Source organism: Bufo gargarizans, unplaced genomic scaffold (genome assembly GCF_014858855.1).
Source record: "Bufo gargarizans isolate SCDJY-AF-19 unplaced genomic scaffold, ASM1485885v1 original_scaffold_1600_pilon, whole genome shotgun sequence".
Lineage (NCBI taxonomy): Eukaryota > Metazoa > Chordata > Amphibia > Anura > Bufonidae > Bufo > Bufo gargarizans.
Genome location: NW_025334431.1, coordinates 95,467 through 115,074, shown reverse-complemented (window position 1 = coordinate 115,074; position 19,608 = coordinate 95,467). Strand labels below are relative to the sequence as shown.

Sequence of the window (19,608 nt, the reverse complement as noted above, 5' to 3'; positions counted from 1 at the left end):
CAGTTACACTGCCAGGCTATACATGGAGCAGACAGGATCAGAGGCAGTGGAGCACTGCCAGGCTAGACATGGGACAGACAGGATCAGAAGCAGTTACACTGCCAGGCTATACATAGAACAGACAGGATCAGAAGCAGTTACACTGCCAGACTATACATGGAGCAGACAGGATCAGAAGCAGTTACACTGCCAGGCTATACATGGAGCAGACAGGATCAGAAGCAGTAGAGCACTGCCAGGCTAGACATGGAGCAGACAGGATCAGAAGCAGTGGAGCACTGCCAGGCTATACATGGAGCAGACAGGATCAGAAGCAGTTACACTGCCAGGCTAGACATGGAGCAGACAGGATCAGAAGCAGTTACACTGCCAGGCTATACATGGAGCAGACAGGATCAGAGGCAGTGGAGCACTGCCAGGCTAGACATGGGACAGACAGGATCAGAAGCAGTTACACTGCCAGGCTATACATAGAACAGACAGGATCAGAAGCAGTTACACTGCCAGACTATACATGGAGCAGACAGGATCAGAAGCAGTTACACTGCCAGGCTATACATGGAGCAGACAGGATCAGAAGCAGTAGAGCACTGCCAGGCTAGACATGGAGCAGACAGGATCAGAAGCAGTGGAGCACTGCCAGGCTATACATGGAGCAGACAGGATCAGAAGCAGTTACACTGCCAGGCTATACATGGAGCAGACAGGATCAGAAGCAGTGGAGCACTGCCAGGCTATACATGGGACAGACAGGATCAGAAGCAGTTACACTGCCAGGCTATACATGGAGCAGACAGGATCAGAGGCAGTGGAGCACTGCCAGGCTAGACATGGGACAGACAGGATCAGAAGCAGTTACACTGCCAGGCTATACATAGAACAGACAGGATCAGAAGCAGTTACACTGCCAGGCTAGACATGGAACAGACAGGATCAGAAGCAGTTACACTGCCAGGCTATACATGGGACAGACAGGATCAGAAGCAGTGGAGCACTGCCAGGCTAGACATGGAACAGACAGGATCAGAAGCAGTTACACTGCCAGGCTAGACATGGAACAGACAGGATCAGAAGCAATTACACTGCCAGGCTATACATGGAGCAGACAGGATCAGAACCAGTTACACTGCCAGGCTAGACATGGAACAGACAGGATCAGAAGCAGTGGAGCACTGCCAGGCTATACATGGAGCAGACAGGATCAGAAGCAGTGGAGCACTGCCAGGCTATACATGGAGCAGACAGGATCAGAAGCAATGGAGCACTGCCAGGCTATACATGGAACAGACAGGATCAGAAGCAGTTACACTGCCAGGCTATACATGGAACAGACAGGATCAGAAGCAGTTACACTGCCAGGCTAGACATGGGACAGACAGGATCAGAAGCAGTTACACTGCCAGGCTAGACATGGAGCAGACAGGATCAGAAGCAGTTACACTGCCAGGCTATACATGGAACAGACAGGATCAGAAGCAGTTACACTGCCAGGCTAGACATGGGACAGACAGGATCAGAAGCAGTTACACTGCCAGGCTATACATGGAGCAGACAGGATCAGAAGCAGTTACACTGCCAGGCTATACATGGAACAGACAGGATCAGAAGCAGTTACACTGCCAGGCTATACATGGGACAGACAGGATCAGAAGCAGTTACACTGCCAGGCTATACATGGGACAGACAGAATCAGAAGCAGTTACACTGCCAGGCTATACATGGAGCAGACAGGATCTGTAATGACCGGCAACACACACAGGGAGGAAAACAGGGAAAGCCCTGCACAAGGGAGAGGGAAAGGTGGTGACCCCTAACTCACCTTGCAGCTGGTACCTGCCTGCCCTGTCGTCCCTAGACGGGTTCCTCACCCGTGCGGCGATCACGTGCCTAAACCCTGGCTTTCCCTGAAATGAGCCCTAGATAATGAACGGGCCGGTGGGATCGCTAGTCCTCACCACTGCACTAAGAGGGAAACACCAGGGAGAGGACAGACAAACACAGACAAACACAAACACCCAGGTGGACGGCAACAATTGTCCACAAAGGTCCAACAGGGATCCGGAGGGTAGCGTTCTAAGGCAACACTCAGAGAACGCAGCAACACAGCTCCAGTGGGTCAGAATAGATGTCCAGGCAGGAAGCTCTATATCTGGCAACCAGAGAAGTGTGAGAGGGGAATATAAGGAGGATTGGGAGTGCTGGACAAGGAACAGCTGAGAGAAGGAGCTACGGATCCCTGAGTGAGCCAAAAGGGTTTGTAAAGCAAACCCAGAAAGCTACAATAAGGAAACTTCCCTATCTGACATAGAGCGTGCAGCCAACCGCTGCGACCTCCTGACCCCGGGTACAACGGAGTCAGGCGTGGCTCTTGACACCCTCGTGACAGTACCCCCCTCTCTACGAGGGGCCTCCGGACACTCAGGACCAGGTCTCTCAGGATGAGAGGCATGAAAAATCCGGACTAGCCTGTCGGCGTTTACCTCAGACGCAGGAACCCACATTCTTTCCTCGGGACCGTAACCTCTCCAGTGCACCAGATATTGGAGAGAGCGGCGGACCCGACGAGAATTAACAATTTTGGATATCTGAAATTCCAAACTACCATCCACGACAACAGGAGGGGGTGGCAGCGGTGACGGTTCTAGAGGTGGAACATATTTTTTGAGTAACGACTTATGAAAGACATTATGGATTTTAAAAGTCTGAGGTAACTCCAGGCGAAAAGCCACGGGGTTGATGATGGCTACAATCTTGTAAGGACCAATAAACCTAGGACCCAGTTTCCAAGAGGGAACCTTCAACTTGATATTCCTTGTAGACAGCCACACATAGTTATTCACTCCTAGGTCCGGACCTGGCGACCGTTTCTTATCAGCCATGCATTTGTATTTACCTCCCATATTTTTCAAGTTAGCTTGCACCTTCTGCCATACTGATGAAAGAGATGACGAAAACCGTTCCTCTTCGGGAACCCCAGAAGACCCCCCCTCTTTGAAAGTACAGAATTGGGGATGAAAACCATATGCACCAAGAAAAGGTGACTTGCCAGTGGATTCCTGACGGCGATTATTTATGGCAAACTCAGCTAACGGTAAATATGACGACCACAACTCTTGGTTTTCAGACACAAAACATCTTAGATATGTCTCCAGGTTTTGGTTGGTACGCTCAGTCTGTCCATTCGACTGAGGATGGAAAGCTGAGGAAAAGGACAAGTGAACCCCTAAACGGGAACAAAAAGCTTTCCAAAATTTAGAAATAAACTGGGTTCCCCTATCCGAAACAACATCGGAGGGGACCCCGTGAAGCTTCACGATTTCACTGATGAATACCTGAGCAAGAGTCTTAGCATTAGGTAGTGCGGGTAACGCAATGAAGTGTGCCATTTTGCTAAACCTGTCCACTACTACCAAAATCACTGTTTTACCCGCAGACAAAGGTAAGTCAGTGATAAAATCCATAGACAGATGTGTCCATGGTCTATTGGGAATGACGAGTGGTAATAGAGACCCTGCAGGACGTGTATGTGAAACTTTTGCGCGCGCACAGGTAGAACAAGAAGACACAAAATCCAATACATCCTGACGCAACCTTGGCCACCAAAAACGACGAGACAATAGCTCTAAGGTTGCTTTACTACCCGGGTGCCCAGCAAGTGCCGAATTATGATGTTCCTTTAATAATTCGAGACGTAGGTTCAACGGTACAAACAACTTCTCTGAAGGGCAAGAGACCGGGGCGTCCCCCTGGGCCTCTAACACCTTCCCCTCCAAGGCAGAGTGTACCGCAGAGACAACTACTCCTCTTTGTAGAATGGGTACCGGATCACTCACATTACCCCCTCCAGGGAAACAACGAGATAGTGCATCAGCCTTGGTATTCTTTACCCCAGGACGATAGGTAATCACAAAGTTAAACCTGGTAAAAAATAGCGACCACCTAGCCTGTCTAGGGGTGAGACGCTTAGCTGATTCGAGGTACAGCAGATTTTTGTGGTCCGTAAACACAGTGACGGGGTAGACTGCCCCCTCTAAAAAGTGACGCCACTTCTCAAACGCAAGTTTAATAGCTAACAGTTCCCTATTGCCAATATCGTAGTTCTTTTCTGCTGCAGATAGTTTTTTAGAAAAGAAAGCACAAGGATGCCATTTGCCAGGAGACGGACCCTGAGACAGCACAGCCCCCACTCCCACCTCTGACGCATCGACTTCAACAATAAAAGGCTGAGAGACATCAGGTTGGACTAGTACAGGTGCTGAGGTAAACCTCTCTTTTAGAGAGGAAAAAGCAACTTTAGCGGCGTCAGACCATTTAGAAAAATCAGTCCCCTTCCTAGTCATGTCAGTAAGGGGTTTTACGATCACCGAATAATTTTTAATGAATTTCCTATAGAAATTCGCAAAGCCCAAGAACCGTTGTAGTGCTTTGAGGTTCTCAGGAAGATCCCAATCCAAAATTGCCTGGACCTTCCTAGGATCCATACGGAAACCTGACGCAGATAAATAATAACCTAGGAATTGTATCTCCTGAACGGCAAAAACACATTTTTCAATTTTAGCATATAATTCATTCGTCCGTAGGACCTGTAGTACTTGTCTGACATGCTCCTCATGTGTTTTCAGATCCGACGAATAAATTAAGATATCATCTAGGTATATTACCACAAACCTGCCGATTAGATGACTAAAAATGTCATTAACGAAATGTTGAAAGACGGCAGGAGCATTGGTCAGGCCGAAAGGCATAACTAGATTTTCATAATGCCCCTCAGGGGTGTTAAAAGCTGTCTTCCACTCATCCCCCTCCTTGATACGAATCAGATTGTAGGCCCCCCTAAGATCGAGTTTGGAGAACCACCTAGCACCCGCAATCTGGTTAAACAGGTCAGGAATGAGAGGAAGAGGGTATGGGTCTCGGATGGTTATCCGATTTAATTCACGAAAATCTAGGCAAGGACGCAGGCCCCCATCTTTCTTTTTAACAAAGAAAAACCCTGCAGCCACGGGTGAAGAAGAGGGTCTGATGTGTCCCTTAGCCAAACTCTCGGAGATATAATCCTTCATGGCTTGTCTCTCTGGACCTGAAAGATTATATAACCTGGTCTTGGGTAATTTTGCGCCGGGAATGAGGTTAACCGGGCAATCATAAGGACGATGAGGTGGTAACTTCTGACAACCCTTTTCAGAAAAAACGTCCTCAAAGTCCGAAACAAATGTAGGTAGGGTAGTTATGGAGGCGACTAAGCAATTGCTATTTAAGCAATTTTCTCTGCACGGCTCACTCCACTCCAATATCTCCCTGGCCTGCCAATCCACCACTGGATTGTGCGCTACCAACCAGGGTAGGCCCAGCACCACCGGAGTGGGAAGCCCCTCCAGAACATAACATGAAAGCATCTCGTTATGGTGGTCCCCTACCCGAAGGTGTAAATTATGAACGATGTGGGTGAGGTTTCTCTGAGACAGAGGAGCAGAATCTATAGCAAATATGGGAATAGGTCTCTGTAACGTACAGAGAGACAAACCCATAGTGCGGGCAAAATGGGCATCTATCAAATTTACCCCTGCTCCACTGTCTAGAAAGAAAGAAACAGTCTCTGTCTTATCACCAAAAACAATAACCGCTGGCAACAAAAATTGCGATGTACGTATGGAGGAAACGTATACCCCCCGGCTGACATCCTCCACACAGCCTGGGGTTAGTAGTTTTCCGACGGTTTTTTTGTTTCTGAGGAAAGAAGGACAGACATTAATGAAATGACCCCTCTCCCCACAGAAAAAACAACCCCCACGCCTACGGCGAGCCTCAGGAGGACGGACCTGACGAGTAGCTCCTCCTAGCTGCATAGGCTCGTCTATGTCCGTACAGACTAACTGCTGCTTGGGAGGGGTTATCAATGGCTCCGGTTTTTTCAACCTGTCCCTAAGGCGTCTATCTATACGGATAGAAAGGGACATAACTGCATCAAGGGAAAAGGGGGTCTCATACAATGCAAGCGCATCCTTAACCCTTTCGGATAACCCAGAGCAGAACTGACTCCTGAGAGCCGGGTCGTTCCATTGGGTATCCGTAGCCCACCTACGGAAGTCAGAGCAATACTCCTCTACCGGCCGCTCTCCTTGTAGGAGTCTCCGTAATTTTGATTCAGCCAGTGCGACTCGGTCAGGGTCGTCATATATGAGACCCAAGGCCCCGAAAAACTCATCCACTGACCGAAGAGACTGGGAATCAGTAGGTAAAGAGAACGCCCAGGACTGCGGGTCCCCCTGCAGCAGGGAAATAACAACACCCACCCGCTGTTCTTCATTACCAGAGGAGTAAGGACGCAGTTTAAAGTATAGTTTACAGGCCTCACGGAACGTCAAAAACTTGTCCCTTCCCCCAGAAAATCTGTCAGGGAGAGGGACCTTGGGTTCCGCAACAACCTGGTTACCAGTAGCAACCGCTGGGCTTGCGGTCTGTTGTAATTGCTGCTGTTGCTGGAGGACCGACGCCTTCAATCCTGCCACCTCCAAAGACAGGCCATGAAATTGTTCGGACAGAGCAGCAATTGGATCCATACTGGATTCTAAGTAGGTAAAATTTTTTTTTTTTTTTTTTTTTACCTACACAAAAATAAGGGCCAGATATAATGTAATGACCGGCGTCACGCACAGGGAGGAAAACAGGGAAAGCCCTGCCCAAGGGAGAGGGAAAGGTGGTGACCCCTAACTCACCTTGCAGCTGGCACCTGCCTGCCCTGACGTCCCTAGACGGGTTCCTCACCCGTGCGGCGATCACGTGCCTAAACCCTGGCTTTCCCTGAAATGAGCCCTAGATAATGAACGGGCCGGTGGGATCGCTAGTCCTCACCACTGCACTAAGAGGGAAACACCAGGGAGAGGACAGACAAACACAGACAAACACAAACACCCAGGTGGACGGCAACAATTGTCCACAAAGGTCCAACAGGGATCCGGAGGGTAGCGTTCTAAGGCAACACTCAGAGAACGCAGCAACACAGCTCCAGTGGGTCAGAATAGATGTCCAGGCAGGAAGCTCTATATCTAGCAACCAGAGAAGTGTGAGAGGGGAATATAAGGAGGATTGGGAGTGCTGGACAAGGAACAGCTGAGAGAAGGAGCTACGGATCCCTGAGTGAGCCAAAAGGGTTAGTAAAGCAAACCCAGAAAGCTACAATAAGGAAACTTCCCTATCTGACATAGAGCGTGCAGCCAACCGCTGCGACCTCCTGACCCCGGGTACAACGGAGTCAGGCGTGGCTCTTGACACCCTCGTGACAGGATCAGAGGCAGTGGAGCACTGCCAGGCTAGACATGGGACAGACAGGATCAGAAGCAGTTACACTGCCAGGCTATACATGGGACAGACAGGATCAGAAGCAGTTACACTGCCAGGCTAGACATGGAGCAGACAGGATCAGAAGCAGTTACACTGCCAGGCTAGACATGGAACAGACAGGATCAGAAGCAGTTACACTGCCAGGCTAGACATGGGACAGACAGGATCAGAAGCAGTTACACTGCCAGGCTATACATGGGACAGACAGGATCAGAAGCAGTTACACTGCCAGGCTATACATGGAGCAGACAGGATCAGAAGCAGTTACACTGCCAGGCTAGACATGGGACAGACAGGATCAGAAGCAGTTACACTGCCAGGCTAGACATGGGACAGACAGGATCAGAAGCAGTTACACTGCCAGGCTATACATGGGACAGACAGGATTAGAAGCAGTGGAGCACTGCCAGGCTATACATGGGACAGACAGGATCAGAAGCAGTTACACTGCCAGGCTAGACATGGAGCAGACAGGATCAGAAGCAGTTACACTGCCAGGCTATACATGGAACAGACAGGATCAGAAGCAGTTACACTGCCAGGCTATACATGGGACAGACAGGATCAGAAGCAGTTACACTGCCAGGCTATACATGGAACAGACAGGATCAGAAGCAGTTACACTGCCAGGCTATACATGGAACAGACAGGATCAGAAGCAGTTACACTGCAAGGCTAGACATGGAACAGACAGGATCAGAAGCAGTTACACTGCCAGGCTATACATGGGACAGACAGGATCAGAAGCAGTTACACTGCCAGGCTATACATGGAACAGACAGGATCAGAAGCAGTTACACTGCCAGGCTATACATGGGACAGACAGGATCAGAAGCAGTTACACTGCCAGGCTATACATGGGACAGACAGAATCAGAAGCAGTTACACTGCCAGGCTATACATGGAGCAGACAGGATCAGAGGCAGTGGAGCACTGCCAGGCTAGACATGGGACAGACAGGATCAGAAGCAGTTACACTGCCAGGCTATACATGGAGCAGACAGGATCAGAAGCAGTTACACTGCCAGGCTATACATAGAACAGACAGGATCAGAAGCAGTTACACTGCCAGACTATACATGGAGCAGACAGGATCAGAAGCAGTTACACTGCCAGGCTATACATGGAGCAGACAGGATCAGAAGCAGTAGAGCACTGCCAGGCTATACATGGAACAGACAGGATCAGAAGCAGGTACACTGCCAGGCTATACATGGAAAAGACAGGATCAGTAGCAGTGGAGCACTGCCAGGCTAGACATGGAGCAGACAGGATCAGAAGCAGTGGAGCACTGCCAGGCTATACATGGAGCAGACAGGATCAGAAGCAGTGGAGCACTGCCAGGCTATACATAGAACAGACAGGATCAGAAGCAGTGGAGCACTGCCAGGCTAGACATGGGACAGACAGGATCAGAAGCAGTTACACTGCCAGGCTATACATGGAGCAGACAGGATCAGAAGCAGTGGAGCACTGCCAGGCTAGACATGGAACAGACAGGATCAGAAGCAGTGGAGCACTGCCACGCTATACATTGAACAGACAGGAGCAGAAGCAGTGGAGCACTGCCAGGCTATACATGGGACAGACAGGATCAGAAGCAGTTACACTGCCAGGCTAGACATGGAACAGACAGGATCAGAAGCAGTTACACTACCAGGCTATACATGGAGCAGACAGGATCAGAAGCAGTGGAGCACTGCCAGGCTATACATGGAGCAGACAGGATCAGAGGCAGTGGAGCACTGTCAGGCTAGACATGGGACAGACAGGATCAGAAGCAGTTACACTGCCAGGCTATACATAGAACAGACAGGATCAGAAGCAGTTACACTGCCAGGCTATACATGGAGCAGACAGGATCAGAAGCAGTTACACTGCCAGGCTATACATGGAGCAGACAGGATCAGAAGCAGTTACACTGCCAGGCTATACATGGAGCAGACAGGATCAGAAGCAGTGGAGCTCTGCCAGGCTATACATGGAACAGTCAGTATCAGAAGCAGTTACACTGCCAGGCTATACATGGGACAGACAGGATCAGAAGCAGTTACACTGCCAGGCTATACATGGAGCAGACAGGATCAGAAGCAGTTACACTGCCAGGCTGTACATGGGACAGACAGGATCAGAAGCAGTTACACTGCCAGGCTATACATGGAGCAGACAGGAACAGAAGCAGTTACACTGCCAGGCTAGACATGGAGCAGACAGGATCAGAACCAGTTACACTGCCAGGCTATACATGGAACAGACAGGATCAGAAGCAGTTACACTGCCAGGCTAGACATGGAACAGACAGGATCAGAAGCAGTTACACTGCCAGTCTATACATGGGACAGACAGGATCAGAAGCAGTTACACTGCCAGGCTATACATGGAGCAGACAGGATCAGAAGCAGTTACACTGCCAGGCTGTACATGGGACAGACAGGATCAGAAGCAGTTACACTGCCAGGCTATACATGGAGCAGACAGGAACAGAAGCAGTTACACTGCCAGGCTAGACATGGAGCAGACAGGATCAGAACCAGTTACACTGCCAGGCTATACATGGAACAGACAGGATCAGAAGCAGTTACACTGCCAGGCTAGACATGGAACAGACAGGATCAGAAGCAGTTACACTGCCAGGCTATACATGGGACAGACAGGATCAGAAGCAGTTACACTGCCAGGCTATACATGGAACAGACAGGATCAGAAGCAGTTACACTGCCAGGCTAGACATGGAACAGACAGGATCAGAAGCAGTTACACTGCCAGGCTATACATGGAACAGACCGGATCAGAAGCAGTAGAGCACTGCCAGGCTAGACATGGAACAGACAGGATCAGAAGCAGTTACACTGCCAGGCTAGACATGGAACAGACAGGATCAGAAGCAATTACACTGCCAGGCTATACATGGAGCAGACAGGATCAGAAGCCGTTACACTGCCAGGCTAGACATGGAACAGACAGGATCAGAAGCAGTGGAGCACTGCCAGGCTATACATGGAGCAGACAGGATCAGAAGCAGTGGAGCACTGCCAGGCTATACATGGAACAGACAGGATCAGAAACAGTGGAGCACTGCCAGGCTATACATGGAGCAGACAGGATCAGAACCAGTGGAGCACTGCCAGGCTATACATGGAGCAGACAGGATCAGAAGCAGTGGAGCACTGCCAGGCTATACATGGAACAGACAGGATCAGAAGCAGTTACACTGCCAGGCTAGACATGGAACAGACAGGATCAGAAGCAGTGGAGCACTGCCAGGCTATACATGGAACAGACAGGATCAGAAGCAGTTACACTGCCAGGCTAGACATTGAGCAGACAGGATCAGAAGCAGCTACACTGCCAGGCTAGACATGGGACAGACAGGATCAGAAGCAGTTACACTGCCAGGCTATACATGGGACAGACAGGATCAGAAGCAGTTACACTGCCAGGCTGTACATGGAACAGACAGGATCAGAAGCAGTTACACTGCCAGGCTATACATGGGACAGACAGGATCAGAAGCAGTTACACTGCCAGGCTGTACATGGGACAGACAGGATCAGAAGCAGTTACACTGCCAGGCTATACATGGAACAGACAGGATCAGAAGCAGTTACACTGCCAGGCTAGACATGGGACAGACAGGATCAGAAGCAGTTACACTGCCAGGCTATACATGGAGCAGACAGGATCAGAAGCAGTTACACTGCCAGGCTAGACATGGAACAGACAGGATCAGAAGCAGTTACACTGCCAGGCTATACATGGAACAGACAGGATCAGAAGCAGTGGAGCACTGCCAGGCTAGACATGGGACAGACAGGATCAGAAGCAGTTACACTGCCAGGCTAGACATGGAGCAGACAGGATCAGAAGCAGTTACACTGCCAGGCTATACATGGAGCAGACAGGATCAGAAGCAGTTACACTGCCAGGCTATACATGGGACAGACAGGATCAGAAGCAGTTACACTGCCAGGCTATACATGGGACAGACAGGATCAGAAGCAGTTACACTGCCAGGCTATACATGGGACAGACAGGATCAGAAGCAGTTACACTGCCAGGCTATACATGGGACAGACAGGATCAGAAGCAGTTACACTGCCAGGCTATACATGGGACAGACAGGATCAGAAGCAGTTACACTGCCAGGCTATACATGGAGCAGACAGGATCAGAAGCAGTTACACTGCCAGGCTAGACATGGGACAGACAGGATCAGAAGCAGTTACACTGCCAGGCTAGACATGGGACAGACAGGATCAGAAGCAGTTACACTGCCAGGCTATACATGGGACAGACAGGATCAGAAGCAGTTACACTGCCAGGCTATACATGGGACAGACAGGATCAGAAGCAGTTACACTGCCAGGCTATACATGGAGCAGACAGGATCAGAACCAGTTACACTGCCAGGCTAGACATGGAACAGACAGGATCAGAAGCAGCTACACCGCTTGTCTGGCCAAGGTGGGGTTAAAGGAATGGGAGCGTGGGAATGAAGGGTTAATCGGATGGTGGTGGGGGGTGAGGAGCAGGATGGGGAGGTGGCGATGGCAGAGGATATATATACCCCCCCCCCCCCTGCTCCTCTGTCCGGAGAAGGCGAAGCTGGTCCCGCCCTCCCTCCTTTGTTATGGTATTGTCTGTATTATGTTTGGATGGTTATTTTGTCTTTCCTTTTTCGAGGTTCCTGAGTTGGTGCGGTTTCGGAAGTCACAGCTGGCGACAATGTAGAGAACAGGAGCATGATGGGAACAGATGTGGCGCATGTGCCCTCTGGGGTCCAGGGGTTGGCACACAAAACGAAGGAGTGGTTGGAGGAGGAGTTTAAAGTTGCCTTTATAATTTTAGCTGTGGCCGATCATCACCCAGTAAAAGAGAGTTATAAAAGTTAAAGGAGTCGTGTCCTTTGTTTAGGATAAGTTAATGATGAGGGGCCTGAAGGGATGTCCCTTCCCCTAATCTGTCCTGAATACCAACAGTCCTACTACTATTATCACTACTACTCCAATCCACCCTTTCCACATCCACACTGCACTGCTGCTGCTACTAGCATCTCTAATACTACTACTCCCACCCACCCTTTCCACATTGCACTGCTGCTACTATTATTACTACTACCACCACTACTACTAGTATTACTACTACCACTACCACTACCACTGCTACTGTTACGACTACTACCACCAATACTACTATAACTACTACTACAACTTCTCCCACCTGCCCTTTCCACGTCCACACTGCACTGCTGCTACTATTATTACTACTACCACCACTACTACTAGTATTACTACTACCAATACCACTGCTACGACTACTACCACCACCAATACTACTATAACTACTACTACAACTTCTCCCACCTGCCCTTTCCACGTCCACACTGCACTGCTGCTACTATTATTACTACTACCACCACTACTACTAGTATTACTACTACCAATACCACTGCTACGACTACTACCACCACCAATACTACTATAACTACTACTACAACTTCTCCCACCTGCCCTTTCCACGTCCACACTGCACTGCTGCTGCTCACAGTTAAAAGGGATAATTTTTCGGGCTTGTTCAGAACCAGCCAGTCTTTCTTCTGCTATTAATGTGTGTAAACAGGAGCAGGGATCCGACCTGTTAAGGTGTAATTATTGGAAGCTTGCTCCTAACAAGCCACTGTTTTGTCCCTTAATAAACGTGTGTTTGTATCATCATCTGCCGCTAATAAGGGATAATATCGGGATGTTTTGTAACCTGAAAAAGCAGAACACATGTGCCGACGTGATGTGATTAAAAAGGGCGTCAGCCACATTATCTTCACTGATATCACTAACAGCGCTGCCCGCTAGAAGACTGCGCACATGTTTCGGAAATTCCTGTGTGCACAGTGCTGTTATTCCATGTCCAGGTAAAACACTTATATTATGTGAAAAGTGGCCCCCGATAGCCCATTTGGGCGGCTTTGCTGTTCACACTGTCAAACCCCGACACTTATCTTACATTTTGGCACCTCCCTAACCTCATGCGCAGCAACCTACTCTCAGACTCTCTTTACGATCGCACTGTATTATAACACCGTCATACGTGCGTTTCCCCCACAGCTGGGGACGTCTCTCGGACATCAGTTACCACTGCTACCATTGTGTTTCATTAAATTCACGCATCTTTAGTGTGCATGTACTTTTCACATGTGTGTAATGTGTATGCTCTCTTTGTCATGAGTACTGTAAGGGGTTACGCTCTCAGGCTGGGCGGCGGTGACAGATTCTCTTGCAAACCGCAGGGTTAAAGTCCAAATGCTGCTTTATTTATCACACTCCAGCAATACAGGCACTGCAGTTATAAGTCACTGGGTAGGGTGAAGGTCCAGCACCACAAAGCATAAACCAAACTGAAATAAACCCCTGCCCGTCTGGGCTCTGGCTAATACAGTAAGGATCCTAGCTCACCTATTGAGCACAGGTCACACAGAGAACTCGGCTTCTCTAGCCAGCAGGCTTCAGCTGGGGATCCCTCAGGCTAGGGGAAAACCTGTCGGGGTGGACTGGGGAGGTCCCTCTACCAATCCTACCTTCTCCCAGTCCAATAAAGTCCAGCCCATAAACTAAACAAAACTGTCTCAGCGACCGACACATTGAGGAGACCATTGTTACCTTCTGGATTTTATTCACCTCACCCAGTGGAGGAAGCTGGGTGGGATATACACCCCTTCCAGGACTCTACCATACACTTTTCTGTTCACCTTACCACAGTACTTACAGTATTTGTGCATCATATAGCAGTACTATGTATGGAATAGTGGCACTATGTAGGAGGTATGTATGTGAGGTATAGTAATACTATGTAGGAGGTATGTGTGGCGAAACCAACCTCGCCACGGTGTTTTGGAGGGGGCTGTTTAAAAGCCTCTTGCCTCAGGATTATGGCCCATAGTAACTTTAAAGGAGAAGACAGACCGGCCGCACAGCTTAAATCTGTCTGTAGAATTGTATTTTATGTTATTATGCGTTCGGTTAAATTGTATGTTATGTGAGGGCACCCAGATAGCTAATAGTATTGTATTCGTGTATTCTGAGTGCCATTCAACTAATGATATGCACTCAGACTTGAGCTATCTGGGGATATGTTAAATGTCTGTGTTTGCTGTGGGGGTCTGCCATTGTGTGTTTGGGTGGTGATGTCTGTCCTGTTGTCTCCACATGTGTATTGGCGATCTCCCTTTGTCCTGAGAGATAATTGGATTGCCCTCGGTTGTCTCTGGGACAGACGGGAGGAAACCATGATGCATTGTGGGGATGTGTTGTATCTGTTCTGTGTCGCAGTCTCCCTTCTGGTCCTCTAGGGGGCGGAAACGATTGGTTGCTGTACTTGCATTGTGTGTGTTGTAAGGTATTAATTGGTTGGATTTCAAAACCCTGTGGGCAGTACTATGTTTGTTTCTTATGAATAAAAGAGACTGTACTTGAAGTACAATCAGAGCACTGCTTGACCCTCAACACGGAGCCTTGTCTCGTCATTGGGGGGATTCCCTGTATGCTGTTGGAGACTGATTGCCAGGAATGTAAGCTGACTGTACGCTTTTCCTGTTCGTCTGCTGGCAGCTATCCGTGAGGTTCCAGTTTGGAGTGCTATTTTGTATCCAGTTCGGGAGGTTGGTGTTCTGCAGTAGCTGTGCCTGTCTCTCAGAAAGGGGCATATCGCCTAAACTGATTTTAACCCCTTGTCTGCTGAAACGGTGCCGTTACATTGGTGGCAGCAGCAGGATCGTTCCTACAGCCAGAAGGACAGCTACAGGAGACACCATTTCTGTGGATTCTACAATTTAAGGAAAACGCATGTCCCAGTACAGCGACCCTAAAAGCACCAGGATGGAACCAGCAGTGTTATACGAGGAGGAGGACCTGGATGGCCGGGATGCATTAAGGAAAGGCATCTGGTACCAGGCCCTGGATAATGTACAATACCAGCGAGGCGAGAGTCTCCCCAGTGAAGAGCAGCGGTTGCAGAAGCAAGTGGCCCTGCGGATGCCCTTCCTGGGAGAGCAGCCCCTGGAGGAATGGGTGAAGGAACTAGAGCACCGGGTATGGCAGGAGCTATGGCTGGAGGATGTCTACCAGGCACTTTGGTGGTATGTGGCACAGTTTATACCCTGGACAGCTGAGCATGACAAGCCAGAGGGAGAGGAGTTTGATGGTCCTGGCTTGTTATGGGAGTCCTTTGCAGAGCCTGACTTCGGGAGCCCTGCACAGTCCAGACTTCAGGACATTTTCTATGAGAGGGAGGCTATGCATGAGTGGGATGACCCCCATGAGGTAGAGCAAGACCTGGCTCACCTAGCAACCCTGGAGTGGGAACTGGAGCAGGACTACCGAGATCTCTTCCACTCCATTGGGAAGGCTCAGCAGGACAGCAAGAAGGCAGACCCAGGTCCAGAGCCCTTCAGCTGGGAGGATATTGTGGATGTTTACTGGGAAGAACCCCAGGTGGCCGATGGAGATGGGACCGAGGTCACTCCACCGGTCCTGCAGGGAATTGGGAGCCTAGTCTTCATTCCCCAGCGGCAGGCTGAGTTACAGGGGGCAGAGGTAGTTGTTCCTGCCCCCCAGCAGCAGCATGATTTTTTGGGAATTGGGAGCCTAGTCTCCATTCCCCAGCGGCCGTGTGATGTACAGGGAATTGGGAGCCCAGTCTCCATTCCCCAGCGGCAGGCGGAGTTACAGGGGGCAGAGACAGTCGGTCCTGTCCCCCAGCGGCAGAGTGTCCTACAGGGAATAGAGAGCCCAGTCTCCTTTCCCCAGCAGCAGGACACTGTATTGGGAGCGGAGGCGGTCGGTCGCCCTCCCCAGCGGCTGGAAGTATGTATGGGAGAGGAGCTCGTTACCCCCTCTCCCCAGCGGCAGCTTAACGCACCAGGGGGAGACAGTAAGCCCCACAACAGTGCAGATGGGACCGTGGTCTCTGCACTTACAGCACAGGGGGTAGGGACAGTCGGTCCTGTCCCCCAGCAACAGGGCTGTTTAGCCAAAGGGGAGACAGTCGGTTTCCCCCTCCAACAACCAGAGTCCAACCAGGCTTCTTCCATGGTAGCGCTGGTACCAGGGCAGAGTACCGCTGATCCCTGCCCACAAAGCAACCTCCACTCCAAGCCAGGGAGCAACTCAGAGAACGGTAGTACCAGCTACCAATATAACCTTGGTGGATTCACTGGACAGAGACAGGCTACTAAATTCAACAGGTCCAGTATTGGGTTGTGGGTGGGCTGCCAGACTAACTCAGGTACCGACCGGCGTGAGGTCAGGTATCTGGTTAGTCTTCCCTGGGGGGGGAGATGTGTGGCGAAACCAACCTTGCCACGGTGTTTTGGAGGGGGATGTTTGAAGGCCTCTTGCCTCAGGATTATGGCCCATAGTAACTTTAAAGGAGAAGACAGACCGGCCGCACAGCTTAAATCTGTCTGTGGAATTGTATTTTATGTTATTATGCGTTCGGTTAAATTGTATGTTATGTGAGGGCACCCAGATAGCTAATATTATTGTATTCGTGTATTCTGAGTGCCATTCACCTAATGATATGCACTCAGACTTGAGCTATCTGGGGATATGTTAAATGTCTGTGTTTGCTGTGGGGGTGTGCCATTGTGTGTTTAAATGGTGATGTCTGTCCTGTTGTCTCCACATGTGTATTGGCGATCTCCCTTTGTCCTGAGAGATAATTGGATTGCCATCGGTTGTCTCTGGGACAGAGAGGAGGAAACCATGATGCATTGTGGGGATGTGTTGTATCTGTTCTGTGTCGCAGTCTCCCTTCTGGTCCTCTTGGGGGCGGGAACGATTGGTTGCTGTACTTGCATTGTGTGTGTTGTAAGGTATTGATTGGTTGGATTTCAAAACCCTGTGGGCAGTACTATGTTTGTTTCTTATGAATAAAAGAGGATGTACTTGAAGTACAGTGAGAGCACTGCTTGACCCTCAACACGGAGCCTTGTCTCGTCATTGGGGGGATTCCCTGTATGCTGTTGGAGACTGATTGCCAGGAGTGCAAGCTGACTGTACGCTTTTCCTGTTCGTCTGCTGGCAGCTATTTGCGAGGTTCCAGTTTGGAGTGCTATTTTGTATCCAGTTCGGGAGGTTGGTGTTCTGCAGTAGCTGTGCCTGTCTCTCAGAAAGGGGCATATCGCCTAAACGGATTTTAACCCCTTGTCTGCTGAAACGGTGCCGTTACAGGGGGGATTCCCTGCATGCTGTTGGAGACTGATTGCCAGGAGTGTAAGCTGACTGTACGCTTTTCCTGTTCGTCTCCCGGCAGCTATTCGCGAGGTTCCAGTTTGGAGTGCTATTTTGTATCCAGTTCGGGAGGTTGGTGTTCTGCAGTAGCTGTGCCTGTCTCTCAGAAAGGGGCATATCGCCTAAACGGATTTTAACCCCTTGTCTGCTGAAACGGTCCGTTACAGTATGTATGTGTGGTATAGCGGCACTATGTAGGAGGTATGTATGTGTGGTATAGTAGTAATATGTAGGAGGTATCTATGTGTGGTATAGCGGCACTATGTAGGAGGTATGTATGTGTGGTATAGTAGTAATATGTAGGAGGTATCTATGTGTGGTATAGCGGCACTATGTAGGAGGTATGTATGTGTGGTATAGTAGTAATATGTAGGAGGTATGTATGTGTGGTATAGTAGCACTATGTAGGAGGTATGTACAGTATGTGTGGTATAGCGGCACTATGTAGGAGGTATGTATGTGTGGTATAGTAGTAATATGTAGGAGGTATGTATGTGTGGTATAGTAGCACTATGTAGGAGGTATGTATGTCTGGTATAGCGGCACTATGTTGGAGGTATGTATGTATGTCCGGTATAGTAGTACTATGTAGGAGATATGTATGTATGTATGTGTAGTATAGTAGTACTATGTAGGAGGTATGTATGTATGTATGTATGTATGTATGTGTAGTATAGCAGCACTATGTAGGAGGTATGTATGTGCGGTATAGTAGTACTATGTCGGAGGTATGTATGTATGATGTAGCGGCACTATGTAGGAGGTATTTATGTCCGGTATAGTAGTAATATGTAGAAGGTATGTATGTGTGGTATAGCGGCACTATGTAGGAGGTATGTATGTATGTGCGGTATAGTAGTACTATGTAGGAGGTCTGTATGTGTGATATCGCGGCACTATGTAGGAGGTATGTGTGTGTGGTATAGCGGTACTATGTAGGAGGTATGTATGTGTGTGTGGTATAGCGGCACTATGTAGGAGGTATGTATGTGTGGTATAGCGGTACTATGTAGGAGGTATGTATGTATGTGTGGTATAGAGGCACTATGTAGGAGGTCTGTATGTATGTGTGGTATAGCGGCACTATGTAGGAGGTATGTATGTGCGGTATAGTAGTACTATGTAGGAGGTCTGTATGTGTGATGTCGCGGCACTATGTAGGAGGTATGTGTGTGTGTGGTATAGCGGTACTATGTAGGAGGTATGTATGTGTGTGTGGTATAGCGGCACTATGTAGGAGGTATGTATGTGTGGTATAGTGGTACTATGTAGGAGGTATGTATGTATGTGTGGTATAGCGGCACTATGTGGGTGCTGTTCACACTGTAGCAGTAGTTCCTGTAGACGGGGAGCCATTACTGCAGATGTTTTGCTCAGTTTCCACTTCTAGATGTTCTATTGATGTCGTCACCCTGTAGTTGGGGGGGGGGGGGGGGGCTGTACTGACTGAGATTTTGCCTCGGGGAAGAAACGCCTGGTTACAGCTGAACGTCGCCCTGGATGCGGAGGAGTTCTGTCTTTCTAGGATTTTATGGAGAAGACATTGGTTCATTGTTAAAAAAACCTGATATTCCTGATGGGGTCACCTGGGTGCAGCAGCTGCGGATGGTGACGTCACTGTACTGGGGCGCGCGCGCCATCTAGTGTCATCCTCAGGTAGATACGGCCACTTCTGACAACCCGCGCCCACACCTATGGGGGAACCCAGACATCACAGCTCTTACCAGCAAGATTCTCCCACTGATGTTTCCAGAGAACTCTGCAGAAGCTCGAACCCATTCTGCATCTGCGGGCAAATCCTGCAGGAAACTGGCGCACTGCATTCTGGGGAAGAAAGAGGGAAACAAGAGGAGAAGTCGGCACTCACATGTAGATTGTGAGCTCTTCTGGCATAGCGTTGCCACACCGGTAATTTAAATTGTTTTCTACCAGCAATAATGATGTCTGCTATTCCTACACCATCTGCAGCGTGATGACGGTTCAC

At 49.4% G+C, this 19,608-nt stretch overlaps 1 protein-coding gene across 1 annotated transcript in view; it reads right to left on the bottom strand.

Annotated features, from left to right (window-relative positions):
• The window catches only part of LOC122923428, a 64,114-nt gene that overhangs the window by 34,876 nt on the left and 9,630 nt on the right, over positions 1-19,608 (bottom strand). Inside the window, exon 3 of the mRNA XM_044274239.1 lies at positions 19,349-19,448. Coding sequence (XP_044130174.1) covers positions 19,349-19,448 — 100 coding nt within the window. The remainder of the gene's footprint in view (positions 1-19,348; positions 19,449-19,608) is intronic.